We start from the raw sequence: 10,312 nt of genomic DNA, 5'->3' as shown, positions 1-10,312 counted from the left end.
ATACTTCCATTCTAATGTTGCCAGCAGGGATGAAAATGAACATTTCAATGAAATAATCTCGACAGAGCAGGGAGAGGAGGGGTGGATGGACTGATTCATCTCCAGCTCTCTTTGGTGATCTGAACACTAATGAGAACGCTTGAATGTATAGTTTATCAGATAGAAGGGGAAGAGCAAGTAAATTTCTCAGATTAGAATCACTGTGAAAATATACCCACATGCAAGCTGCTTCGTTCTCCAATTGCCAGCGTTGGCTAATAATTTGCAGCATTCATTTTAAAGGGATAGAGGAGGGAAGAGAAAGAGTGAAGGATCTTTTTGTTGGCTTTTAATGGGATGCCTTTAAGGGTTATCATTCAACCTGCTAGAAGCACGGAGGCTGTTCTTAGTACCTTATCTACTTTTCAGACCCATTGCATTAGAATTAGAGGGTAGGCAGTTCTAGTATTTTGCCCCCCATTTTCTGCAATTAAAAATGAAAGATACAAACCTCTGTCGTAAGGTTATCTGGTTGTCTCATATTCTCTGCTGCTCCTCAGCCATTGTCATAACTAAGCCATATTTTTCCACCATAGTGATGTTGTAATACAGACACACACACATGCACACAGATTTGTAGCATCTGTGCCAGAATTTTGTATGAACATTTGTATACACCAATACAGAAGATTTGCAAATCTTCCAGCACGCATGTTAAACTCTCAAAATGTGAGATTTTGGATTCTTCTGTAAAACTCTCATGATTCTGTATTCTGGAAATGCGTCTGTAAATGATTTGGGTATTTTCGTCTGGCTCTTGTTTTTCTGTAATGAGGGAGATGTGTGACTATAGATTGTCTTTTCTAGTTGTACTTTTTTTTTTCTAAGATATGAAATGTGTTCTTGTGTGCAGTGAAAATCACCCCCAGCCTGGAGTGCAGTTTGTGCAAGGTGACAGTGTGGGCTGTGAAAACTTCTGCAGCTGCTGTCTCCTGTTGGCTGGGTAAATATTAGAAGCTGTAGCAATACATCTGTTGAAGAATGGTGAACACTCACATTGTGCCACTATTGTTTAGTCACAGAGTAGGCCCTGATTTAGTGAAGAATTTTAGACCTAAACCTATCTCTATTTGTCAAAACTATGAAATAGGTATTTCAGTGAAAATTACTTCAGTATTCAATTCCTTTACTGAACTGTGACCTTCACTGCTTAGGTGTTTCTTCTGAATAAATTTATTTATTTGGAGGATTTAAAATTGGGTCTTGAAGAGCTTACTGCATTTAATTTTGTAGACTACTAAAACCAAAAACAATTATTACTTTTGGTGCTTTTCAAAATAATTTATTCAATGTTGAATCCCTTTTTGAATGAAAAAGAATACCTCTGCAGAGACAGATTCCTTCAAAAGCATAGTTCCAAGGTTGTGGAAAGGTTTCATGTGAGGATATTTTTAACCACATCCTTACATTTCAGATCTCTGTCTGCTTTTTCAAACAATGGATGTGTATTTATAGTGTAAATATTCTCACTGAAGCAAACACAATGTGCTGTGCTACTCACATGTACAATATATAGCATCTCATGTCCACTTAGATTAGAATGCACAGCTTTTAACACTGCTCAAAGATGACAGTATATCTATGGGGAAGCATTGGCATCCAGAAGGCACATTTTATAGGCACAAAAAAATAATAGCAAGAATTAACAGGAAGAAAATAAATACAAAATCCCCCCCACCAATTTTTTGGTTGTCTGGAATTTGAAGGTTTTTTTCCCCCTTTTACACCTTGCATTTGCCTCAGTCTGTCTAGACACAAATGAGAAAGAAGAGAAAAGCTGACACTAAATTCTGTAATTTCTGTACTTTGAATATAGTTATTGCTGAGGAGGATCATTGCTTGTATCTGCTCTTGATATTTTTGTGTGGTTTTGGGACATGTGTAAACCAGCAGTACCTTTGCAGATGCAGGAATGTCTGGAGAAGATTGCTGAGAGTTGTTCAGTCACAGAAGGATATGTTGTCTGAAATCTGTCTGTTGATCTACATTTTGTAATTTAGAATCTGAACATCTCATGCTTTTATTTAAGGTAGAATATATGGGTTCTCTCTGCAAGTAATTATAATAGGAATATTTTTGCTGTGTTTACTGAATTTTATTTATTTGTCTAATTTCTGTGAGAATTTTAGTAAAATGTACATGTTTTTAGACATTAACATTCTTCCTTTTGTTTGCTTCTCTGTTAGCTCTTACAGAAACCTTTTCAGTTAGAGAATTGCACTGACCTTGCAAAATACCATATGTTGAGTGTGCTGCTATTCATCTCATAAGCATTAGTAGTCTTGAATGAACAGGTATTGTCTGTATCCTATGATAACCACAGGAGTTAAATAGACTATTTTTTTATTGCAGTGACAGAAATTAAACATTACAGATAAATTACTCTTTTTTGTTAAGAAGCATTATTTCTTTGTGACTTTAGATACATGTACAGACATGTGGGTGTGCACATCATACAAATTCAGGGTTTATTTAGAACGGGCTTAAATTCTGAAATCAGAGAAAGTCATTGTTCTGGCCATTCTTAACCCTTATATTTCAGTATATGTTGGTAAGGGAGTGAACTCAATCATATAGTAGCCTCAGCAAAGCCAAAGAGTAGAAGAAGTCAGTAAAAGATGGATACTCCACCCTGACACTCGGTTTCTTTGCTTTGGCAGTTTAACACGGACCTTACATGTTATAATGTTTCTTGTGCAGTTTGTCTCCTTTTTATTTTTATGATACAGTGCAAAAGTATGAGAATAGACAAAACACCATCATAAGTAAATAAAGAAAAATACATGGCAGTGGATCATTAGAATTTTTACTTAAGCATATATATAGATGGTTATATATAGCAATTATAAAAATATGTATTTATGTAATTTAGAATTAAGTAAAGAGATGTAAGCAAATAATTCATATGGATCCTTACATAATGCTGTATCAACTACAGGAACATCCAGCATCATACAACAGTTTTTTGCACCTAGTTATTAAAAATATTGGGATGTGAAAATTAGAGAAAAGTTGCATAGTTACACTGTGATTAGTGAGAAGAAAGCTGTTCATAAAAGCTCAAAATGTGTGTCCTCTCAGTTTTTAGCTTGTACTTGTTTTGGTTTTGTTTTTTTTAAATAAAAATGCCAGATGGTAACTGCCCGTTATTGTGCATTTTAGGTCTCAAAGGCGTTTATTTTCTGTTTAAAAATAATTTCAAAATTAGAAATCATATTCTTCTTTAACTGTTCTTTGCTTTTCTGAAACTTAAAAATGTATTGTCTTTTGCCATTAAAAAATACTACAAAATGGTGTGTTGAATTAGAGGGCTAAGATATCCTAGACTACTGCTGTGGGAGTGCATTTTACATTGTGTACCTGGAGTTCAGAACTGCAGCAGTCCTACCATCCTCAAATATCTGCAGAGTGTTCCAACAGCAGCATTGCTGCAAGAGAGGGAAGCTGGCTGCTTTCTGAATTCTCTTACTACTTCTGTATTCTATTCTTCATTTTATGGACAACGTGCCTTTTGGAGACTATTTTCATCTGGTTTTACAATGCTTTTTTGGCACCTTCCTGGCCTTTGACTCCAGGATTATTTCTAAATTTTATTTATTGCACTTAGTACTTACCTGTCTTTTAAACATATTAGAAAACACTTGAGGCTGATTTATCTGTTTGGGCCCTGATTAGAACTTTTTTAAAAACTAAAAGGTCAAATTATCATCTGAAAATATTGACATTTAGAGGACAGGTGAAAAATGCAATGGGCATCTTGAGGTTCAGTACAACCCCAGTACTAGATAGTATTTTCCTACTTCATTTTAAAGATCAGACTGAAGCAGTTAGGGACTGCATAAAGACTGAATTGCAAAGGTGAATACATAATGCAGTACTGACCGCAATATGTTTCAAAGAGTATTCATATTGCAATGAAAGAAAATTCTTTTTATTTTTCAGAAAAGACATTTCAGAATATGTTGGCAGCTGTATACAAAAAGAAGCTTGACTTGTGCTTATGCTTCCCCCAGTTGAAGAAGACCTCAGCTTTGTTAACATAATAATACATATTTTCTTCATACCACACAGGAGCAGAAGTGCCTCTTTTCTGGCTTGCTTTCAGTATTGTACCATGAAAGGACACAGGACACATTTCAGCATCACTTGCTGCAGAGTTCAGCTGACAAGGAGGCACTTTTTTATTCAGTTACTGAAAATTGTTCATAATCCGTATTTTCTACCTTGGCATTCTTATAAATGATCTACATTCCATTGGCATTGTGATTTTTTTACGCTTCTTTTACAAAACTGGAGGGAAATGTGTACAACTATGTTTTCTGCTTTGCAGTGAAAGTATACATTTATCACTTAGGTACATGTAAGTCACTTCTGTGAATTGAGCCCTTGGAGTAAATGTGTTTTGATGTAATGGCCATCTGCTCATGAATATCACATTTGCTAGTTTGCTAGTTTGATATAGACAAACACATAGTTTGGTGAGATCATATAGTTTCACAGATAGCAATGCGATAGGAAAATTTTATATTTTGCATAAACCAATAATCAAGCTGCAATGGAGATCTCAAGGTTTTTGTTTGTTACTTTAAGAATTTAATCTCTAGCGTTTACTTTTAGTTTCTGACTGCTTTTTTCAAAACTGTAAATGCAGGACCCACATCAGATCATAACAGGAGGCAAATTACATCCTTCCCATTTCAGAAAACAATCAGTTTTGCTTCTCTTTTCGCCTTTCAAAAATGAAAGCTCTTCTGCTCTCGGATGCAGTATAGCCAGACACCTAGAGACCCTGGGAACAGCTGATCTGACACTCTTGCCCTGTATGGCTTCATTAGAATCAGGTATCAGTGACAGAGAAGTGGCCCCTGAAGCTGTACCTAAAGCCAGTTTGCTAGAAAAGACAGAACTGACAAGATAGAGTAGGTCAAGACAGTGTTTCTGAGTCTCATGATCTGAGGGATGCAGGCCAGCTGCAATGTGTTACACATACATATGTAGTGCAGTAGATATAGCTCAGTACCAGGCCATTTTTTAAAGTTGATAAAAACTAGTTTAGTAGGCCCTTTGTTTGATTTCAGTTTTGATATTATGGCATTTACTGTGGTCCTGGCACAAATTTTACTGCTGAAGTCAAAGTTTATTCTTCAGTATCACTGATATCAAACTGTAACCATGACAGAGTGTGTGGATTTATAGGAGGAGTATGTGAGTGATGGTGAGTTTGGGTTTTGGATGTATCTTCAAAATTTGTCTTCATGGTTACTGTTTTTAGTGCAGGAGAGCCATGTAAAATGTGCATGTTCAGTAACATTGTCTTGTTTCCCCCCATGTCCCCTCCTGTATTTTAGCATATGTTCCTGAGGAAGAATTGAAAGCAGCAGAAATAGATGAAGACAGCGTGGAAGATGATGGGCTGTCTCTGGACATCCAGGAGAATGAGTATATGTGCAATGAAGAAGCGGAGATCAAAGAGGCTCAAAGCTACCAGAACTCCCCAGTCAGCACTGCAACTAATCAGGATGCAGGCTATGGTTCGCCGTTTAGTGAAAATAGCGATCAGCTGGCCCATTTCAAAAGCACTTCCTCTAAAGAAGAGAAAGAGGATCCTCAGTGCACAGACAATGTTTCCTATCCACAGGACAGCTTGGCACAAATAAAAGCTGTATATGCAAATTTGCTTTCAGAGACCTGCTGGTCCAGTTTAGCTTTGGACTTAAAGAAATCCAATCCAACCACCAGCAACAACGGAATCAGCCAGAATGAAAGCATGACCAGTACAGATGCCAATGCCAGTTCCCAGAGTACTTGTACTACTGGTACAAACACTAGTACCAGTGCAACCACCAGTAGTACTAGTAATAGTAATAGTAACAGTGGTGGCTCGGGTTACGACTGGCACCAGGCTGCGTTGGCTAAAACTTTGCAGCAGACGTCGTCGTACGGACTTCTCCCAGAGCCAAGTCTCTTCAGCACAGTACAGCTTTACCGGCAAAACAATAAACTCTATGGGTCTGTGTTCACTGGTGCCAGCAAGTTCCGATGCAAAGACTGCAGTGCAGCCTACGACACGCTGGTGGAGCTAACAGTGCACATGAATGAAACTGGACATTACCGTGATGACAACAGAGATAAAGAAGCTGATAAGACCAAGCGGTGGTCAAAGCCTAGGAAACGATCGCTTATGGAAATGGAAGGCAAGGAGGATGCCCAGAAAGTGCTGAAGTGCATGTACTGTGGGCATTCATTTGAGTCTTTGCAAGACCTCAGCGTCCATATGATAAAAACAAAGCATTACCAGAAAGTGCCTCTGAAGGAGCCAGTACCAGCCATCACCAAATTGGTCCCTTCTACCAAAAAGCGAGCACTTCAGGACTTGGCTTCACCTTGTTCACCTGAGCCAACAGGAATCACGGCAGAAGCTTCACTGAGTGAGTCTGCAAAGGATCAGAAAACTGCCAACCCCTACGTGACTCCGAACAACCGCTATGGCTATCAAAATGGTGCTAGCTACACTTGGCAGTTTGAGGCACGCAAAGCCCAAATACTGAAATGCATGGAATGTGGCAGTTCCCATGATACTTTGCAGCAGCTCACTGCTCACATGATGGTCACTGGTCATTTCTTGAAGGTGACCAATTCTGCTTCCAAAAAAGGCAAACAGCTAGTGTTGGACCCAGTCGTGGAGGAGAAAATACAGTCTATACCTCTTCCACCTACCACCCATACAAGGCTACCAGCCTCCAACATTAAAAAGCAGCCTGATTCCCCAGCGGGCTCCACAAACTCGGAGGAAAAGAAAGACCTAGAGAAGGAAAAGCTGGTGGTCACTGAAACAGAGAAAAAGATTAAAGAAGAGAGTGAGGACTCTACAGAGAAATTTGAGCCAACAACTTTGTATCAATACCTCAGAGAGGAGGACCTAGATGATAGTCCTAAAGGTGGAATAGACATATTGAAATCCCTGGAGAACACAGTGACAACAGCCATCAGCAAAGCCCAGAATGGAGCCCCTTCCTGGGGAGGATATCCCAGTATCCATGCAGCTTACCAGCTTCCGGGAACAGTCAAACCCCTTCAGCCCGCGGTGCAGAGTGTTCAAATGCAGCCATCCTACGCAAGCAGTGTGAAATCACTGTCGTCAGAACACAACGCACTCATCCATTCCCCAGGCAATCTCACACCCCCACCTCACAAGAGCAATGTATCTGCTATGGAGGAACTAGTGGAGAAAGTTACAGGTAAAATCAACGTGAAGAAGGAAGAGAAACCTTTGGAGAAGGAGAAGAGTTCTCCAGTTAAGCCCATGTCACCTGCTGCTAAAGAAAACAAGGACTTCCCAAAAGCAGAAGAAATAAATAACAAACAGCAGCCAAAGAAGAGCTCTGAGTCTGAAGTTCAGAAAGTCAAAAAGGATAGTCCAGCAGAAGCACATACGCCAAATGGAACAGAGCCACTTAAAACAAAGGTTGCAAATGGCTGTAACAATTTAGGAATTATCACAGATCATTCACCTGAGCCATCCTTCATTAATCCATTGAGCGCTTTACAGTCCATTATGAATACTCACTTAGGCAAAATTTCTAAGCCGGTAAGCCCCTCTCTGGACCCTTTGGCCATGCTGTACAAAATTAGTAACAGCATGTTGGACAAACCCATTTACCCAACTACTCCAGTCAAGCAGGCTGATGCTATTGACCGGTATTACTATGAGAACAGTGATCAACCTATTGATTTAACTAAGTCCAAAAACAAGCCTCTTGTTTCCAGTGTGACTGACTCTGCCTCATCCCCACTGAGGGAGAGTGCCCTGCTGGATATTTCCGATATGGTGAAGAACCTCACAGGGCGTTTGACACCCAAGTCTTCAACTCCTTCTACTGTGTCAGAGAAGTCTGATGCTGATGGAAGCAGTTTTGAGGAAGCTCTGGATGAACTGTCACCAGTACACAAGAGGAAGGGCAGGCAATCCAACTGGAACCCTCAGCATCTTCTGATCCTTCAAGCCCAGTTTGCTTCCAGCTTGAGGGAGACCCCAGAAGGAAAATACATTATGTCGGACCTAGGTCCACAAGAGCGGGTACACATCTCTAAGTTTACTGGTCTTTCCATGACCACAATTAGCCACTGGCTGGCCAATGTGAAGTATCAGTTAAGGAGGACAGGTGGAACTAAATTTTTAAAGAACTTGGACACAGGACATCCTGTTTTCTTTTGCAATGATTGTGCCTCTCAGTTCAGGACTGCTTCTACATACATAAGTCACTTAGAGACACACCTAGGGTTTAGTTTGAAGGATCTGTCAAAGTTGCCACTTAATCAGATTCAAGAACAGCAGAATGTTTCAAAAGTCCTCACAAACAAGACTTTGGGCTCACTTGGAATTGCCGAGGAGGACTTAGGCTCCACATTCCAATGTAAGCTCTGTAACCGAACTTTTGCAAGCAAGCATGCAGTCAAACTGCACCTTAGTAAAACACATGGCAAGTCCCCAGAGGACCATCTGATCTATGTAACTGAGTTAGAAAAACAATAGCGTCCAGGTAAGCAGCCAGGTATGCAAGTGACCACAGGAACATTGCACTAAACTTCTTCATAGTACTGCACTAGGCCTGACCTGAGCCTCTGAAATCAGTCTTACTTTTGTTGCTGAACTGCCTATCTGGACCTTGGTTTTTCTTACACTTATTTTGTAGTTATATTTATATGCTCTTTGTCTGATCTGTGCATGGTTATTTTTTTGTTTCTGTTTTTATTTTTTGTGAGTCAAAGTCTGACCTTTATTTTCAACATCTGTCCTTGATGTTAAGCTATCTTTTGTAGAATATAGTGGGAGACACTATTGAGAGACATTAATTTAGCCGTAAAGAAAGACACAAAGAACAATGATAAAGAGACATCCTAAAATTACAAAGTTGCCATGACAATAAAGGTCACAGAACCTGGTAGTGTCAAGTTTTAACCCTCTGAGAACTGTAATAGCATTTCTGTGCCTTTCCCAGTGACTAAATAAGTAAATAAGGAAAAACAAAATAAAACAAAAGGCTTAAAGGCATTTCATTCAAATCAAAGCTGTGTCGGAAGCAGGACTTTTTTTTTTTTTTTTAATGAATGAGCTTCCTTTTTGTTTTTTTTTTTTTTAATGCAGAACTGGTTTGTGAAGATATTGTGCATGCAGTCCTTGGAAGAAGGAGAGCTGTGTAGTACTCAAGGGGTTAGAAAGCCACAACTGTATAAGTTAAATAATAATTTTAGAAAAAACAAACCAATTTGCCACTATGCCCAAACTCTCTGGATGCTGAGAATAGCCACTTTTTGGCAAAAGGAAAAAAAAGTATGCAAGCTGTTATTTAAAACAAATGTAAAAATGCTCTTTCCTTTATTTTTTTTTTTTCTGTAAAATACTGCAGTTTATAGTTATTTACAAATGTTAAGCTTTGGTACAAGCTGACCTTTCTATAGTGTGCTGCATTGGTAAATGAAAACAAAAAAAAAATGGGGCAAATGTTGGATTCTGTTCCTTGTAAATTGCCAGCATCAGCTTAAAAAATAATACATGTTACATATCGTACCATTTTAAACTGTTCAACTTTCTTTGTACCTTCTGGCTGTATGCTTTCTCTTTTAACTTTTTATATTGTCATTTTATATTCAATTTCTGTGTATATAATGTAAAACCACACTTTTTGAATAAAATTTAGTTCCTGCAGCTTGATATAAATAGAGGAATTTTACTGGCACCTGCATCTTTCCAGATGCATGTACTTAAAGGAACTATCTGACAAAAAAAAATAAATAAATAAAAATAAAGCAAGCAATGCACTATGAATTATACATTTTGATGTTTTATCATTAATATTGTACAGTACATTTTGGTTCACACAATTAAATCCACTGTTTTCTCAAGTGTAAAATAAACCCACATGCAGTTCTTGATTTACATACATTGTCATGTCGTCATTATATTGCCTTTGAGGTGTTACTCCAGCTCTAAGAGGCATCGTTTACATAATCAACCAGCGAAAATCCATTTGAAATCATCTCTCGTGATCTGTGCGCTGACGTGTCTCGCTCAAAGCTGTAATGCTGGTAACCTCTTAGAAGAGATCTGCAGCAGGTACTCACTGCAAAAGGTACATAGCCAGAGCAGTGAGGGGCATTCTGCTCCTCTCTAGGGTAGAAGAGAGGCTGCAAAGGTTTTGGCCAAGTTAATTTCCTTATGCTGTGCGACTGTACCTGTAGCCATTTTCTGTGTGCATTCAAAGGCTGTCTCCTC

The 10,312-nt window shown here is 38.8% G+C and overlaps 1 protein-coding gene across 1 annotated transcript in view; it reads left to right on the top strand.

The window, feature by feature from the left end:
* TSHZ1 (teashirt zinc finger homeobox 1) overlaps positions 1–9,976 on the top strand; it is a 55,697-nt gene extending 45,721 nt beyond the window's left edge. Inside the window, exon 2 of the mRNA XM_002195050.7 lies at positions 5,388–9,976. Within this exon, the coding sequence (XP_002195086.1) occupies positions 5,388–8,572 (3,185 nt within the window). The 3' untranslated portion in view covers positions 8,573–9,976. The remainder of the gene's footprint in view (positions 1–5,387) is intronic.
* The last annotated feature ends 336 nt before the right edge of the window (positions 9,977–10,312 follow it).

Source organism: Taeniopygia guttata, chromosome 2 (genome assembly GCF_048771995.1).
Source record: "Taeniopygia guttata chromosome 2, bTaeGut7.mat, whole genome shotgun sequence".
NCBI classification, from domain to species: domain Eukaryota; kingdom Metazoa; phylum Chordata; class Aves; order Passeriformes; family Estrildidae; genus Taeniopygia; species Taeniopygia guttata.
Note: the sequence above shows the minus strand (reverse complement) of the source record. Positions and strands in the feature narration are given on the sequence as shown.